The 18,605-nt window shown below is 47.5% G+C and overlaps 1 protein-coding gene across 1 annotated transcript in view; it reads left to right on the forward strand.

Annotated features, from left to right (window-relative positions):
- ANAPC1 (anaphase promoting complex subunit 1) overlaps nt 1-18,605 on the forward strand; it is a 170,184-nt gene that overhangs the window by 84,058 nt on the left and 67,521 nt on the right. The window contains exons 25-28 of the mRNA XM_044292098.1: nt 1,875-2,104; nt 2,227-2,345; nt 10,482-10,753; nt 13,275-13,509. Coding sequence (XP_044148033.1) covers nt 1,875-2,104; nt 2,227-2,345; nt 10,482-10,753; nt 13,275-13,509 — 856 coding nt within the window. The remainder of the gene's footprint in view (nt 1-1,874; nt 2,105-2,226; nt 2,346-10,481; nt 10,754-13,274; nt 13,510-18,605) is intronic.

Raw genomic sequence — 18,605 nt, forward strand, 5'->3', positions numbered from 1 at the left:
ACACATTCTATGTTTCTATGTCCAGCCCAACCAATCCCAAGGAGAAAGCACTTTACACCTAGGACATGGTCCGGACACTCAAAGTCTATCTGGACAGTATGGAGGTCTTTCGCAAGCCGGACTACCCCTTTGTAGTCCCTGACTGGCTTCTGCACAGTCTAGCGGCAGACAAGTCCACAATCAGTCACATATCCTCTCCTACTGCTTCTGTACAAATTGATCAGCTCACTGTCCGCAGGAGTGGTATAGCTGGGTTTGCTTAGTGTCCGCCTCGGAGTGGCAGCAGCTATTCCCATGGTCTTTGCTGTGTCCCCCAATGAATGAGACAAGAAAGGGATTTTACAGTGAGTAACGAAAAAAGTCCAATTGTAAAATGGAATGGGTTTTGCAAAGCAAAATGTTTAGGCTGTTTGTGGTAGTATTTAAAAACTGCTAAAAAAAAATAATTATTAGTGTTGAGCTAAGCAAGCTTCGGATGCTTTATCCGAAGTTGCACCGTTCAAAACTTCGGATTAATACTGTACAGAGATCCATCTCCGTATAGTATTAGAATGTATGGGCTCTGATGAGCCAAAGTTAGTTATTCGTGACGTCGCGTGTAACCTCGTTGAATAACTTCGGTAGTTGATTTTTAAAGTGAAAAACCACTTTAAAATGTGAAACCAATTTCGGCTTCGGTTCCGACTAGTACCTCGTGTGGTGCCATGGCAGCGTACTGCAGTTCAGCTTCGATTTACCAGTGCAGCCACAACACAGTGGACAGAGCCAGAAGTAAAAGGCTGCTGGCAGCTGCTGAAGGCAGCTAATTGGTGTGAATGTCAGACCTCCACTGATCTGATATTGACAACTATCTAGAGGATGGGTCATCAATATCTAAAAGCTTGAATACGTCTTTAAGAATGATCTGTCTTCTTCAAAGTATAGAGCAGCCAGCTACAAAATGCGTCTCTCTCTCTCTCTGGTAGAACCCCCCTGTACTGCACTACAGAGATTTTAATGGTCCCTGTGTAATGCTGAATATATTGTATAGTGGCACTTCAGGAAATTGAACACTTACTGCCAGGTCCCCCAGAGATTACAGTTGATTGCTGGGGATCCCAGTAGGAAGGCACTTTGTGATAAGCTCATTGTCAAGGAAACCTTTTAACAAGGATGCATATTCCAAAGCAGAGAAACCATTTGAAGAGTTTGGCTCATCTCAGACATTGATGGCATATTCCTAGAATATGCCATCAGTGTCAGATTGATGTGGGTCCCAGAGGTGAGACAGATGTGCCTTTTAAAGGGGTTGGCTCATCTCGGACACTGATAGCATATCCCACCTCTGGGGCCTGCTCTTATTTCCAAAATGAGGCTTCCGAAGTGAACGGAGAGCAGCCACAGAAGCGTGGCCACTGCTCCATTCACTGCTATGGAGCTGCCAGAAGTAGCTGAGCCAGAGTTTGGCTATTTTTTTTAAACTCCAATAGCCGTAAATTTCGTCATTCACTTCGGGGGGCCCTGTTTTGGATATAGGTTTGGGTCCCAGAGGTGGGGTAATCCATCAGTGTGTCAGATGATCTAACCCCTCTAAAGGGGTTTTCCGATATTTTTTAAACTGATAATCTGTCCTCTGGATAGATCATCAGTATCTGATTGATGGGGGTCTGACACCCGGAATCCACAAAAATCAGCTATTGGGGTCAAACAGCTGGTCGGTGGCAGTTCTGGGTGTCGGATCCCCACCTTGCATACTGATGCCCTATGCAGAGGATATGTCATCGGTATCAAAGTCTAAGAAAACCCCTTAAAGGCACAGATGTCTTGCTATAGAAAGGAGAATTCCTGACTACATGACATTTCAAAAACTATTTATTGTAACTTTCCGTTTTCAGTCGTCTACAGCTCAGGTTCCATCCGCAGAAGTTCCTCCTGCAGGGGAGCCAGAAGAAGAGGATGATGGGATGAATGACTTGAACCAAGACGTGATGTCATTGATCTGGAGTGAAGACCTAAGAGTTCAGGAGGTGCGAAGACTTTTTCAAAGTTCCCATCCAGTGCGTGTAAATGTTGTTCAGACACCAGAAGTAAGCGACCATGAGTACATAGAAGAGAAAGAAAACAGGTAATGGTCACCAGGGAGTAGTAGTCAAATCTTTTAAGTTCCATCATCAGAGTTTGATAAAATCGGTCACTGCACCTTCCATTAAATAATGCTGTCACCATACACACTTGAAATTATTTCAGATTGTTACAGCTATGTCAGAGGACCATGGCTTTACCTGTGGGCCGAGGGATGTTCACTTTATTTTCCCATCACCCAGTTCCGACAGAGCCGCTTCCCATTCCAAAACTGAACCTCACAGGTTGGTTTGTTTCCTGCTCATTTTATATATGAATTGTGAATAGAAATCTATATACTGAGCACTAGGGATCGACAATATAGATTTTTTAGAGCCGATACCGATAATCGGTGAACTTTCAGGCCGATAGCCGATAATTTATATCGATATTCTGTGCATTTTAATTAAAAAAAAATCCTACACAAATCTGCTGAAAATGAACATGCTTATTGTTACAGTTTAGCTTTTTTTTTTATTAATCTTTATTTTTCATTTATACTTAATATTTTGGTGTTTTTGTTTAACTTCTTATTTTTATTTTTTACTCACCTTAATAGAACTCTATTCGGGTGAATAGGACTTCACACTCTCCCTGCTGCTCTGTTGCATAGTGTACACAGCAGCAGGGAGCTGACTATGGCAGCTAGGGCTTCAGTAGCGTCCTGGCTGCCATGGTAACTGATCGGAGCCACAGGATTACACTGCTGGGGCTCCGATCAGAAGCTGCCACTGCCACCAATGAGGGGACCCTCTGACCACTGCCACCAATGATTAATACTAGGGAGCTTGGGTGGGGGGCGCTGGCCGCAGGGGTTAACTGCTGCGGATCGCAGCTACTGCTCATAGAGGTCGGGTGCGGCTTTATGATTCTGCAGCCAGCTCCCGCCTCCTGTTGAATTTGAATGAGTGAGTTAACATCATTGGTGGCGCAGTGGCCACAGCCCCTCCTCTTCTCTTCTCATTGGTGGCAGCAGCGGCACAGGGGAGAGGGAGACACTGCTTCCTTCTAATGTCGCCACTTAATATTGCATACAATGTAGTGGGAAACTGAAAATAAAATTCCAAATAGGGTGGAACTGGAACAAATACAATTCTGACGTACTTTTATGGGTTTCGCTTTTATGATGTTCCTAATGCGTAAAAATGACCTGTTACCTTAATTTACTGGGTCAGTGCAATTACATTGATGCCACATTTATATACAGTAGTTTTTCTTGCGGTTTAATACTGAAAAAAATTTAATTGCCGTATTCTGACCCCCGTAACTTACTTATAGTTATGTCTACGGAGCTGCGTAAGGGCCTATTTTTTTGTTGGGTGATCTGTAGTTTCTATTTATACCATTTGGGTAGTGTGCTTGACTTTTTTAAATCACTTTCTATACAATTTTTGGCGGGAGGTAAAGCAACAAAAACTGCAAAATTGGGCATTTAGATATTATTTTTTATTTTTTTTATATCATTAAGGGGTTCACCATATGGGATACAGCAGTGCATATGATCTTCATTTATTTTATCTGGGGAAAGTGATATATATATATATATATATATATATATATATATATATATATATATATATATATATATATTCTCTCTCTCTCTCTCTCTCTCTCTCTCTCTCTATATATATCTATATATATATATCTCTCTATATATATCTCTCTCTATATATATATATAATTTTTTTCCTTTTTCTTAAGCCCTCCTAGGGGACCTGAACGTGCAGTCATTAAAAGGAACCTATCACCGGTATTTTGTGTATAGAGCTGAGGACATGGGTTGCTAGATGGCCGCTAGCACAGCCGCAATATCCAGTCCCCATAGCTCTGTGTGCTTCTATTGTGTAAAAAGAAAAACGATTTGATACATATGCAAACTAGCCTGAGATGAGTCAGGGACAGGACTCATCTCAGGTTAATTTGCATATGTATCAAATCGTTTTTTCTCGCCCATTTTCCTTGGGGGACACAGACCTTGGGTATAGCTCAGCTCCCTAGGAGGCGTGACACTAAGTAAAACTGTTAAGCCCCTCCTCCATCAGCTATACCCTCAGCCTGGAGATAGAGGCTACCAGTTTTAGCTTAGTGTCCAAGGAGGCAAGACACTCCCTGCTACTGCAGGGCTGTTTTCTCCTTGTTATTTTTACTTTTTCTTCTAATTTTGTTATTTTATTTTTTCCTAGGGATACCAGAGACGCATTTGACCTCTCTGCTCTCCCGGGGTTGAGCTGCGCCAGTGCCAACTTATCTGCACTGCTGCCTCCCCCACAGAAGCAATAGGAGGATCTGGGCAGCAATGGCTCCCCTACATCCCGCCAGCTAGGGGGTCGCCCGCACGCCAAGCCCCTCTTCCAGCTTCCTGCCACTGCGGTGCCAGTGGCTGAAGGGGCGACCCTGCTGGAAAGGACTGAGGGTGAAGACGTCGCACGGTGAGATGGCTATTCCAGCCCATACCCCGTCCCTATCTGCAGCATCTACCCCTCTGGGTAAGGGGGGCACCCGTGGTCGCTCATTCTGAGCGCTCATCTGCAGGACAATGCAGCACAGCAGCATCCTCAGCACCCCCACGCTTTTCCCCCCCACGCTGCTATCTTTCTCCCCCCCCCTCCCCCTCATTCGGGGCTGACTCCATTTTTCTCTTCTCTCTCTCCCCCTTCCCGCCGAGAACGGGGGGCGGGGCTTAGCGGTCCCGGCAGGGGGCGGGGCTTCCGCGCGTCATTTTGGGGGCGGAGCTACGTTCTCCTTCACAGGAGACATTTCAAGCGCTGGAGGGGGCGGAGCTTGTTCCCCGCGCTTTCTGCTGAGGTTTCACGCGCTTCCTCACTCCTGACAGGAAGCTGGGACACGGTGGGGGACTCTAACCTCCTGTGTACATCGCTCGGCTTCTGTGGGCGCTCTCTGCTGCTCACTGCTGTTCACTGCTTCTCTGCTGCTGCTGATCTGGGCCATCTCCTGACGTTCTTCTGAGGCACTGGTAGGACAGTTAACCCTCTCCTAACCCTCCTGGTCATAGCTGCTATAACCCTTTGTGGTCTCTATATTAGAGTACAACCACACTTCAGCATGTCAGATCCCACAGGTGCCCCCAAACCCTGGTACCATGCCTGTACCGCCTGTAAGGAACTTTTTCCGCGTGGGCAATCTGAGCCGCATTGCCTTGCATGTCAGGCCCCGGTGCAGGGCCCGCTTCCCGCTGCGCCCCCCGGTGCCTCTGAACCCCCTGACTGGGCTAGGTCTCTGTCTCAGGCGGTGGAAAGCCTTACACACGTAGTGGGCCGTCTCGTGGATAGACCGCCTCTCCCGCAGGCTGCCACAATCCCTGTCGCACCCGCTGGGACTACCGTTTCTGCCGCCCCCACTGGTTCCCTGCCTCCCAGCGAATCTTCCAGGGCCCGGCATACTCAGAAACGTTCAAGGGTTGAGCGCACATCTTCTCCAGATGCTTCGCTCTCTCCGCCATGCGTGCGAGCTCAGTCAAGTCTATCCTCTCAAAGGGATACGCTTTCTGAGGGAGAACTGGCGGATTCGGACGTGGACATGGACTCAGAGCTTCCGTCCAAATTGGCGTCCGCGGTGGGGCATCTTGTCACTAGCATCCGTGATACCTTTCAGCTACACGATGACCCCCCCAGCTCTGAACAGGCCGGCGTGTCCTTTCTCCGCCCCAAACAGGCCTCCAAGGTTTTTCCCATACACGCTGATTTTTCTTCTGTGGTATCCAAGGCTTGGACTCGGCCTAACGTCCGCTTTATTACACCCAAAAAGCTGGACATTTGTTATCCCTTTCCAGCGGATTCTGTGACCACGTGGACATCCCCGCCTAAGGTTGATCCTCCCGTGGCTCGCCTGTCCAAAAGCACTACTATTCCTGTACAGGACGGATCTTCCCTCCAGTCTGTTGAGGACCGTCGTACGGAATCCCTCTCCAAGGCCATATTTACTGCCTCTGGTTCGGCCCTTAGACCGGTCTTTGCCTCCGCCTGGGTTGGCAAAGCGGTCTCTGAATGGGGTTTGCAACTGGAACGGGAGTTAGGGTCGGACGTCCCTGTTCAGGACCTCCGTTCCTTAGCCCAACTAATTGTTCAGGCCGGAAAATTCGTCTGTGAGGCCTCCCTTGATGCGGGTGCCCTCATTGCCCGTTCCTCTGCCCTGGCAGTTTCTGTCAGGAGGGAACTCTGGCTGAAGGTTTGGGCGGCGGACGCCGCTTCCAAACGCTCTTTGGCCGGCCTACCATTCACGGGTTCCCGCCTGTTCGGAACCCGTCTGGACGAACTTATATCAGAGGCCACGGGTGGGAAGAGTACTCACCTCCCCCAGTCCAGGCCAATGGGCGCCCCCCGTGGTCGCGCTGGTTCGTCCCGTTTTCGGTCCTTTCGCAAGCCCACCGGGTCTAGACCCGCGGCCAGTTCTTCTTCCTCTGGCCCAGCCCAGGATAGACGCAAGAAGCCGTTTTTTCGGACGCAACCTACCTGGCGCAAGTCCCAGCCTGCACGGGCTCCCACAGGCCAGCAGCCCTCTGCCTGAAGGTGCGCCCCCACCCACCCGGGTGGGGGGCCGCCTTCTCCTATTCAGGAACGTATGGCGGGCCCACATCTCAGACGCATGGGCGCTCGAGATTGTATCTTGCGGATACAAAATCGAATTTGCGTCCATTCCGCCAGACCGTTTCTTCCGATCCCGTCCTCCGCGAGATCCCGTACGAGTGGCCGCCTTCTTCGCGGCCATTCACTCTCTAATGGACAAGGGTGTCGTCGCCCCCGTGCCTCCGACGGAAAGGTTCAGGGGGTTCTACTCGAACCTCTTTGTGGTTCCCAAGAAGGAAGGCTCAGTGCGTCCGATCTTGGACCTAAAACGCCTGAACCGTTTTCTCCGACTGCAGAGATTCCGGATGGAGTCTCTCAGGTCCGCAGTGGCCTCCCTGGAAAGAGGGGATTTCATGGCCTCAATCGACATTCAGGATGCATACCTCCACGTTCCGGTTGCTCCATGTCATCACCGCTTCCTGCGCTTTGCGGTGGGGGACGATCACTTCCAATTCGTCGCCCTTCCCTTTGGTCTGGCGACTGCTCCTCGAGTGTTCACCAAGGTCCTGGCCCCTGTCTGGGCCCTTCTACGTTCAAGAAGTGTTTTTCTTCTCCCATACTTGGACGACATCCTGGTCAAGGCACCCTCCTTCTCTCAGACATCCCGCAGTGTGGAACTCACTCTGGAGACCCTGACGCGGTTCGGTTGGATTATCAACCACCCCAAATCTTCCCTTACCCCCTCCAGACGGCTGATCTTCCTGGGGATGCTCCTGGATACAGAGTTGGCGGAGGTCCGCCTTCCGTCGGACAAGCGTCTGGCCCTTCGCGGGTCGGTTCGCAGTCTCCTCCGTCATCACCGCCCTTCCCTCAGATCCAGCATGCGGTTGTTGGGAAAGATGGTTGCCTGTTTCGAAGCGGTGCCGTTCGCACAATTCCGATCCCGCACCTTTCAGAGGGCAATTCTGTCGGCCTGGGACAAATCACTGAGGAGTCTGGACAGGACCTTTCTTCTGCCTCCCCTGGCTCGAGCTTCCCTCGGCTGGTGGTTGCATATCCCTCTAAGGGGGAAGTCCTTCCTTCCACTGAACTGGCTGGTGATTACCACAGATGCCAGCTTACGGGGGTGGGGGGGGGTTTTCCCTCCCCGGTCCGTCCAGGGCGTTTGGTCTCTATCGGAGTCCAGACTTCCAATCAATATTCTGGAACTGAGGGCGATTCTTCTGTCCCTCAGACACTGGACCCATCTGCTGAGGGGCCACCCTGTTCGGATCCAATCGGGCAATGCCACGGCTGTGGCATACATAAACCATCAGGGAGGCACTCGCAGCGATGCAAGAGGTGACCCTCATTCTCCTCTGGGCGGAGACGCACGTGCCGGCCTTATCTGCGATTTACATCCCGGGGGTGGACAACTGGGCGGCGGATTTCCTCAGCCGGTCCACCATCGACCCGGGAGAATGGTCCCTGCACCCAGAGGTGTTCGAAGCCCTTTGTCTTCGCTGGGGTCGCCCCGACGTGGACCTCATGGCCTCCAAATTCAACCACAAGGTCCCCCTATACCTGGCCAGGGCACGGGACCCGAAGGCATACGGCGCCGACGCGCTCGTCCTTCCGTGGCGCGAATTCTCCCTTCTGTACGTCTTTCCTCCTTTTCCCCTCCTGCCACGGGTTCTTCGGAGGATCGCGGCAGAGGGCGTCCCCGCGATTCTTATCGCCCCGGATTGGCCCCACCGGTCTTGGTACGCCGACCTAATGTTGCTGTTGGCAGACGCACCGTGGCCACTGCCCTCCAGGGAAGACCTTCTCTCTCAGGGACCGATCTTCCACGAGCATTTAGGCTCGCTACGTTTGACGGCGTGGCTATTGAGACCGCCGTCTTAACGCGACGGGGTTTCTCCGCGGACGTAGTCCGCACCATGATCCGGGCTCGTAAGCCCGTATCCTCTAGGATCTACTATCGGGTTTGGAGGTCCTATCTGGGGTTCTGTGAGTCCCGGAGCATCCCACCTCTCCGGTTTTCTCTTCCCACAATCCTGTCCTTCCTCCAGTCGGGTCTGGACCTGGGGCTGTGCCTCAGTTCTCTGAAGGGTCAGATTTCGGCGCTGTCTATTCTTCTCCAGCGTCCCCTGGCCCCTCTAGGGCCAATTAAGACCTTTTTACAAGGGGTGGCTCACTCTGTTCCGCCGTACCGCCCTCCAGTTCCTTCCTGGGACCTGAATGTGGTGCTCTCGGCGCTCCAATCAGCCCCCTTCGAGCCTTTACGGGAGGTCTCCCTTCGCCTTCTGTCCTGCAAGGTCATCTTTCTTGTGGCCGTCACGTCTCTCCGACGGGTGTCGGAGTTAGCGGCTCTTTCTTGCTCCGAACCTTTCCTGATCTTCCACCAGGATAAGGTTGTGCTTCGGCCTGTCCCGACTTTCCTGCCAAAGGTGGTCTCCGCCTTTCACATCAATGAGGACATCGTCCTTCCGTCGCTCTGTCCCTCTCCTTCCCACCCCAGAGAACGGGAACTGCACCGTCTGGATGTGGTCAGGGCGTTGAGGATTTACTTGGAGGTCACCGGGTCCTTTCGGCGCACGGACTCCCTGTTTGTGGTTCCGGAGGGTTCGCGCAAAGGGTTGGCGGTCTCCAAGGTGGCTATTGCCCGTTTCATTAAACTGGCGGTGTCTGAGGCTTATCGAGCCAAGGGCAGACCTCCGCCTTTTGGCGTCACTGCTCATTCCACCAGAGCAGTCGGAGCTTCCTGGGCGCAGAGGCATCGGGCATCGGCTGAACAGTTGTGCAAAGCAGCCACTTGGTCCTCTCTGCACACTTTCACAAAGTTCTATAGGGTGCATACGCATGCATCAGCGGATGCTGCGTTGGGCCGCCTGGTTTTGCAGGCAGCGGTTTCCTGATGCTCTGGTGGTGTTCCGCCTTGGGTTTGTGGTCCCTCCCTTCTTGGACTGCTCTTGAACGTCCCAAGGTCTGTGTCCCCCAAGGAAAATGGGCGAGAAAAGGAGATTTTTGTATAACTTACCAGTTAAATCTCTTTCTCGCTCTTCCTTGGGGGACACAGCACCCACCCTTCTGTGTTTGGTTACAGGGTTATGGTCTGGCGCCCCGTTGGGTTGCTGGCTGGTTGTTTCCGTTATTGGTTGTTATCCTTTCACTACTTGGACACGCAACTGGTAGCCTCTATCTCCAGGCTGAGGGTATAGCTGATGGAGGAGGGGCTTAACAGTTTTACTTAGTGTCACGCCTCCTAGGGAGCTGAGCTATACCCAAGGTCTGTGTCCCCCAAGGAAGAGCGAGAAAGAGATTTAACTGGTAAGTTATACAAAAATCTCCTTTTTACACAATAAAAGCACACAGAGCTATGGGGACTGGGTATTGTGGATGTGCTAGCGGCTATCTAGCAACCCATGTCCTCAGCTCTATACCCAAAAATCCAGGTGACAGGTTCCCTTTAAATTGATTCTCCCAGGCCACCCAGCGGCTATGGCATCTGCTCTGCTCTGGAGCAAGCACCATGTTTAAATAGATGACATCTGCCATACATGTACGGCGCATGTTGGCAAGGGATTAAGGATTCTTAGCTTTAAAACAAGGCTTGGCTCGTGTCTGTAGCAGCTATACAGCCTGATATAGCGCATGTATGCATATTTGCTATTGCAGCTATTGCCATAATAGTGCTAAACCATAGAAGAATATTATTATTTATGCTGAACTAGTATGCCATTTTTTTTTTCCATTTTTTTTATTTGTCTAAAACCTGGGTTTTGCATCTTATAGTCCAAAAAATGTAATATGTGCTGTATTCAGTACATCTTAAAAACGTAATATTTGTGGCTCTCTTTTTTTTTTTTTATTGAACAGGAAGAGCGCCACCCAGAAACACAACTGTGGATCTCAATAGTGGAAACATTGATGTACCACCGAATATGGCTTGTTGGGCCAGTTTCCACAATGGGGTGGCTGCAGGTCTAAAAATTGCCCCTGCCTCCCAGATAGACTCTGCTTGGATCGTTTACAACAAACCTAAAAATGCAGAGCTGGCTAATGAGTATGCTGGATTTCTCATGGCATTGGGTTTAAATGGGCATCTCACCAAGCTGGCCACATTGAATATACACGACTACTTAACAAAGGTATGACCGCTGTGATCATATTTCTTATTCACGAAAGTAGTCGTCAAGCTCAATTAACGAATGTCTTGACAATTAAAGTTCTAGATCTCTACTCTATTTTTATGCTATTACATTTCGTGAGTCTCTGCAATAATGCAGCAGATCAAGCAATCAGCTCACCATGATAAAATGGGCCTTAGACACCCAGCACTAATTTAAAAACTGTAGGGTAAACCAAGTTTAAACCATTAAATAAAAGACTTCTCCTGCAACTCCTTAACTTCTGACTTGCTTTGCCATGCTACTGGCATTTTCAGGAGTTTAGGGGGCGTGACAGTGGAACCACGATTATTTCTGCCTTTACTGCGCAGAAAACACTGAGGATGCTAGTGGTGCTTAGGAACATGTTGGGGGGCTCTTGGTTAAAGGGGTTTTCCGGGATTTTAATATTGATGACTTATCCTCAGGATGTGAGATTGATGACTTATCCTGAAGATAGGTCATTAATATTAAAATCCCAGAAAACCACTTTAATGTTTTAAAATCAACCTTCTAGTGTAAAAAGTTGGTGGTGTGTCCCGCTGACAAGTTGCGACATACAAGATTTAAGTAACGAGGATCTGATTCCCTATTATATGTTTTAGTGCAGAGACCCAAAAAGGGACAGTATCCCACATTCTTTTAATGCATATTAATAAAATTGAGCACAATTAAAGGGAGTCTGTAACCTAATGTGAGCGTTTTAGACTGCTCAGATCAGGTTATAGACTCCTTTGCCCACATTACAGTGTTACCTTTATTTGTGCTATCTACCAAAAAATACTTTTTGCTAATGAGGTTCGGCAAGTGCCCAGGGGCGGCGTTACTGCAGCAAGTGCCCAGGCCCCTCGGTGATGTGCCCAGAAAACCACACCCCTTTCACCCCTCTGGCCCGCCCTAGTTTCATATTATTACCTCCTCCTTTCACTCACAAATCTCTCGCTTCCGCCTGCACCGCTCCACACTTGCCCCGCACCTGCTCGCTGCTGTGCCCATTATGGGCAGTGGAATAGGGAGTTGCACTGCTCACGCGCCACCCGTCCCTTCTTTGGCTTCACTACAGCCCTCTCCTGTGGCTGGTTACTTCTGCCGGATGGATTTCGAGGTACGGACTGGCGCATACGCAGTGCAACTCCCTGTTCCTCTGCCCATAATTTTTGAATCAAGTAGTTTTTATTAAAACATTTTACCCTTTTGTATAGATAAGCGTACATCAAATACACAGTGACATAAACAAATGAAAGCCCAACTTGGGCACAATAACACACAAAGTATAAACCCTGAAGGGTACCCCCCCCCCACCCCCCCTTTAACCCACACCATACCACAATGTCTGCTCAGTTTTCTCCTCCAAAAATCCTGAGAAACATCCATCTCAGTTTCTACCATAACCCGTTCATCCATACCGTCCCATTATCATGTTTCACTTCATCTTATTCTAGGCAACCATCCTAATTGCAAGGACAGAAGACGTCCAGTGGGAAGTCCTGGCGTACTCAACCACGGTCCCCATATAGATTCAAACTTCTTACTCACACCTCTTTTATAATACACCCCCCTTTCATGCCCAATTATCACATTCATACGAGCAATAAATTCCTCCTTAGTTGGTACTGCAGTGCTTATCCAGTATTTGGCTATTAATTTCCTCTGCCCATAATTGGCACGGCAGTGTGCAAGTGCAGGGCAAGTGTGGAGTGGCACAGGCGTGAGATTTGTGAGGGAGAGGAGGAGGTAATAATAGGAAACGAGGGAGGGCCAGAGGGGTGAAAGAGGTGTGTTTTCTCTGGGCACATCGCAGAGTAGATCTCTAAATGTATATCACACATAGTTTTCCAATAGCGTTCTTGTACATTTTCGGGTTTTTCACGGTAAAAACGGCAGCTTCAGTGTTCTTTAAAACACAGCATGTTGAAGCTTTTGGCTTTTTCATACATTTTGACATCCATCCATTTTCTATAGGGAAGAAAAACGCCAGAAAAAAATAGACATAGGAACCACATTTGATATGGAGAGAAATAAATTACAGGTTTCTATGGCATTTAAATGAGAAAAAAATACCTGAAAAATTGTAATACACTTTTCTCACAGGGACTGAAAGTGCAGAGATATTCAGTGGCTGCCATATAGGCGTTCAACCTAAACACACACACTAGGGCAGGGATAGCCAACCTGAGGCTCTCCAGCTACAAATACATGACCAGACTACCTACAGCAGGGCATGGTGGGAGTTGTAGTTTTACAACAGCTGGAGGGCCACAGGTTGGCCATGCCTGCACTAGGGTATTTAATAGGGTGCTTTTTCTTTGTGTCTATGATAAATTGCAGTAATTCTATTTGTTCACCAAGTACTTGGGTCATTGATTTATATTGGTAATATCCTAACACACCTTTGTACATTTTAACTATTGTTATGGTACTGAAATGTCTATTTGAATGCGGCATATGCTGGATTGACTTCTGGTAACTGTTGCTCATGAATGATTCTTCTCTTTACAAACAGGGCCATGAGATGACCAGCATTGGACTGCTGCTTGGGGTTTCAGCAGCCAAACTTAGTACAATGGACATCTCCATTACACGACTTCTTAGCATTCACATCCCAGCTCTCTTACCTCCGACATCCACGGAGCTGGATGTACCCCACAATGTGCAGGTGGCTGCAGTGATTGGCATTGGTATGGTGTACCAGGGAACCGCACACCGACATATTGCAGAAGTTTTACTGGCTGAAATAGGTAGGAAATGGGACGTAAGCTTGTATTTATTATGCTAATCAAATATCTTCAGAAATCAAAGCACAGAAATATGGAATGCATGTATGTATGCCAACATCCTAGGCACGCTGTACTAGGTACACACGGTTAGGCATCATGCACACGATCTGTATGTCCGTTCCACAAAGAAGATATAACATGCCCTATTGTCCATTTTGCAGACAAGAAAGGGACTTTTACAATAGTGGGGGGTCGCAGACAGCTAGTATCCGTGTATTGCAGATCCGCGGTTTATGGTCTGCAAAACATATACGGTCGTGTGCATAAGGCTTGAGGTTTATGGTTCCACTGGAAGGAATTCACAGTTCAGACAAGGACCTGTCTGTGGGTATAATATTACGAAAGGTGGTATATAGAAATATCAGCAGTCACAGACTACCACCTCTAAAACATAGCCTTTATTATATACCATAAAAAAAATAACCAATTCAAGAAAAAAGTGAAAAAACAAAGAATAAATATATAATATAAATGAGTCAATACTCTGCACTTAGGGACATGGGTAGGCGGGTATGGGCCAAATATATTTTACTATGGGTTCTGAGTCTGACCCTAGAGCTGGCCCTATAACTATCATGACCTGCCTACAAACTATGATTTTAAGGCTTTATGTAGAAAACTGATTTAAATCAAGACTAATTCTTGCTGGTATAACGTATTCTAAAAATATTCATCTACTTGCATATTATAACAACTTTTCATATTAGGTTGATTCTGCATTCATAGGTTTGTAGAAGTTAGAGTGATGTAAAAACCTGGATTCTTATTTACTTTATTTTCTGTGTGTGTTTTGTTTTCTTTTTCAATATATTGTGCTACTCATCACTGTAGTGACAATTTTTTTTTGGTCAGCATTTATTAGCTGGTAGCTCTATCTCTATTCGGGGCCATCCAAGGGTGCTCAGGAGGTTCCTGATACGGGATCGCCCCTATTGGAGCAGCCATTCCATTTGTAGGCAGGGCATGATATAGGGCCAGCTCTAGGGTCAGAACCCATAGTAAAATATATTTGGCCCACACCCGTGTCCCTAAGTGCAGAGTATTGATTTTTATGGTATATAATAAAGGCTATGTTTTAGGGGTGGTAGTCTGTGACTGCTGGTTCCTGTGGAGTTACCGATTTTGTATGGCCTCATCTATAGTGTACATTATGGGCAGACCCCAAGGAGCAAGTCATAATTGGACAAAGTTTTTATCTGCCACATTGTTTTTTTGCTGTCACTTGTCGGCCAAGGCATATGATTCATTGCACAAATGGCCAGTAGAAAGTGGCCTAGATTTACTATTGTGTCAGTGTCTAGAATCTGTAGGGGTAGGGGTTAGTGGAAAAGCACAGGGCCCAAGATGCGACTCTTGTGCTAAAATTGCACCACAATTCTGCATAAAATTAAGCCAAAGTAAGCCAACAGTAGCTGGTGTAGATTCAGTGAAAAGTGTCCATCCCGGAGCCCCTGTGATGAATCTGCTACAGGTATACTAGACAGCCATCTCTATGATTAATACATCTTCACAAATGTTTTTTTTTCTGATCATGTATTGTAAGTTTTATGTAAACTATATGTACAATGTAAAGGATATTGATTGGCAGAATATGCAGTCATTACAAAACCCGTAGAGCCACATTAGCAGGACTGTTATATCATCACACAACCAGCCTTACAAATACATAGACCAAAAGATGCATCAAAAATATATATTTAACAAGAATATTGTTTGACTGCATTGCCAACTGTCTTGAAATTTGTATAAAAACAAAGTCAAACGATTAGATTGTTCATATTATTGTAAATAACATTCTGAAGATTAAAACCTATCTATGGCTACCAGACATACAGTTGTGCTCATAAGTTTACATACCCTTGCAAAATTTATGATTTCGTAACCATTTTTCAGAGAATATGACTGATAACACGAACACTTTTCTTTCACTCATGGTTAGTGGTTGGCTGAAGCCATTTATTGTCAAACAATTGTGTTTACTCTTTTTGTAAATCATAATCACTACACAAACTACCCAAATGACCCTGATCAAAAGTACATACCTTGGTGATTTGGCTTGATAACATGCACACAACTTGACACAAAAGGGTTACAATGGCTATTAAAGTTAGCCATCTTCACCTGTGATCTGTTTGCTTGTAAATAGCGGGTGTGTATAAAAGGTGAATGACTTGACTCCTGACAGACCCTTGCATCTTTCATCCAGTGCTGCATTGTTTGGATTCTAAGTCATGGGGAAAGCAAAAGAATTGTCAAAGGATCTGTGGGAAAAGGTAGTTGTACTCTATAAAACAGGAAAGGGATATAGCAACATATCAGAGAACTTGAGAACGCCAATCAGCAGTGTTCAAACTCTAATTAAGAAGTGGAAGAGTAGGGGTTCTGTTGAATCCAAACCACAGTCAGGTAGACCAACTAAACCTTCAGCCACAACTACCAGAAAAATTGTTCAGGATGCAAGGAAAAACCCACAAATGACTTCAGGTGAAATACAGGACTCTGGAAGAATGTGGTGTGGCTGTTTCAAGATGTACAATAAGGAGGCACTTGAAGAAAGATGGGCTGCATGGTCGAGTTGCCAGAAGAAAGCCATTACTATGCAAATGCCACAAAAGTATCCCTCTTACAATATGCCAAACGGCACAGAGACAAGCCTCAAACCTTCTGGCACAAAGTCATTTGGAGTGATGAGACTAAAATTGAACTGTTTGGACACAGCCATAAACGCTACATTTGGAGAGGAGTCAAAAAGGCCTATGATGAAAGGTACACCATTCCTACTGTGAAACATGGTGGATCGCTGATGTTTTGGGGATGTGTGAGCTCAAAGGCACGTGAAATTTGGTCAGAATTGATGGCAATATGAATGCAGTAATGTATCAACAAGTACTGGAGGAAAATTTGCACTCATCCCAGAAGCTGTGCATGGGACCTACTTGGACATTCCAACATGACAATGATCCAAAACACAAGGCCAAGTTGAACTGTCATTGGCTACATAAAGTGAAGGTTCTGGAGTGGCCAGCTCAGTCTCCAGACCTCAATATCATTGAGCCACTCTGGGGAGACCTCAAACGTGCAGTTCATGCAAGGCAGCCAAAGAATTTAGGGGAACTGGAGGCTTTTTGCCAGGAAGAATGGGCAGCTTTACCATCTGAGAAGATAAAGAGCCTCATCCACAACTACCACAAAAGACTTGAAGCTGTCACAGATGTTAAAGGGGGCAATACACGGTATTAAGAACTGAGGTATGTAAACTTTTGATCAGGGTCATTTGGGTAGTTTGTGTTGTGCTCATCATTTAAAAAGAGTAAACACAGTTGTTTGACAATAAATGGCTTCAGCCAACCGCTAACCATGAGTGAAAAACGTTTTTGTGTTATCATTCATATTCTCTGAACAATGGTTAAGAAATCATCAATTCTGCAAGGGTATGTAAACTTATGAGCACAACTGTAGATACTTTAAAGGGGAGTTATCACGTTGGACATGTCAGTGCTGAAGGCAGCATGTTGTAGAACAGGAGATGCTGTACACATTGATATGTAATTTTGTGGAAAGAGATTCATTAACTTGTATTTCAATAATTTAAATTATTTTCCCACAAACCTATATATCAGTCTACTCTAGGGCTGCAGTAAACGATTATTTTAGAAATCGAGTATTCTATCGATTTATTTTTTACGATTGAGTATTCTAATAAGAAAAAATGAATTAATAGACTGTTTTCCTTTATAAAAACTCACCAGACCCCCTGCCATCAGTCCCCAACGCCCTTCGTTCTCCCCCAGTGCCATCAGCTCTCTCCCCTTGTGCCATCAGCTCAGCAGGAATAGTTCACACAGTGATGTCACAGTGCAGGGATAGTGCGCTCGGTGATGTCACAGTGCAGGGATAGTGCATTGGGTGATGTCACAGTGCAGGGATAGTGCGCACAGTGATGTCACAGTGCAGGGATAGTGCGTACGGTGATGTCCCAGTGCAGGGATAGTGCGCTCGGTGATGTCCCAGTGCAGGGATAGTGCGCTCGGTGATGTCCCAGTGCAGGGATAGTGCGCTCGGTGATGTCCCAGTGCAGGGATAGTGCGCTCGGTGATGTCCCAGTGCAGGGATAGTGCGCTCGGTGATGTCCCAGTGCAGGGATAGTGCGCTCGGTGATGTCCCAGTGCAGGGATAGTGCGCTCGGTGACGTCCCAGTGCAGGGATAGTGCGCTCGGTGACGTCCCAGTGCAGGGATAGTGCGCTCGGTGACGTCCCAGTGCAGGGATAGTGCGCTCGGTGACGTCCCAGTGCAGGGATAGTGCGCTCGGTGACGTCCCAGTGCAGGGATATACCCACATCAGAAACTAAAAGGAAACAAAACCCAAACCACGCTGAACCGGCCGCTAACGACAGGGGGTGCTCTAACACCCTATGCTGCCAATCATCAGCCCCTCTAAACAAGGCCAGTGCTACCCCTATCATCCTCTGGCCATTCCGGCACAGGTGACACAGCTCTAACTAGAAGTCCATGCCCCACCACTGGGTGGAAACGTGTTATCATGGGGGTTCTCCGTGCCGGGACACACATGGTGAGCACTAATCACACAGTGCCCCTCCACACATGCAGCCACTTACCAGCCTTCAGCCGATAACCAGCAGCCAGTAGTTCTGATTTGTACCGCCACTCGCGCCCCGCCTCCTCCGCTGCCAGCCACTCAGCACACAGCGTCGGGTCATAGTGCGCGCTTACGTGCACTATGACCTGACGATGTGTCAGGATCCAGTACAGCACGTTGTGGGCCGGCGGGTGACCACGGAGCGGTGAGCAATAGCAAGCGCTTAACTCCCGCTCCATGGTCACATGGCACAAACAAATCCTCGATGCAAGAAATTTGCATCGAGGATTATTTTGTGTCGAATTACTCGATTAAATCGAGTAATCGTTTCAGCCCTAGTCTACTCAGCTCTTCCAGCTCTGTAACATGCTGCCTGCAGACTGCACTGCATATAATGGAGTCCTTTTATTAAAATGTCTTAAACATACCTTGTACTTCTGATGTTACTCTTTATGAAAT

The sequence above is a fragment of the Bufo gargarizans genome, chromosome 4 (assembly GCF_014858855.1).
Source record: "Bufo gargarizans isolate SCDJY-AF-19 chromosome 4, ASM1485885v1, whole genome shotgun sequence".
Lineage (NCBI taxonomy): Eukaryota > Metazoa > Chordata > Amphibia > Anura > Bufonidae > Bufo > Bufo gargarizans.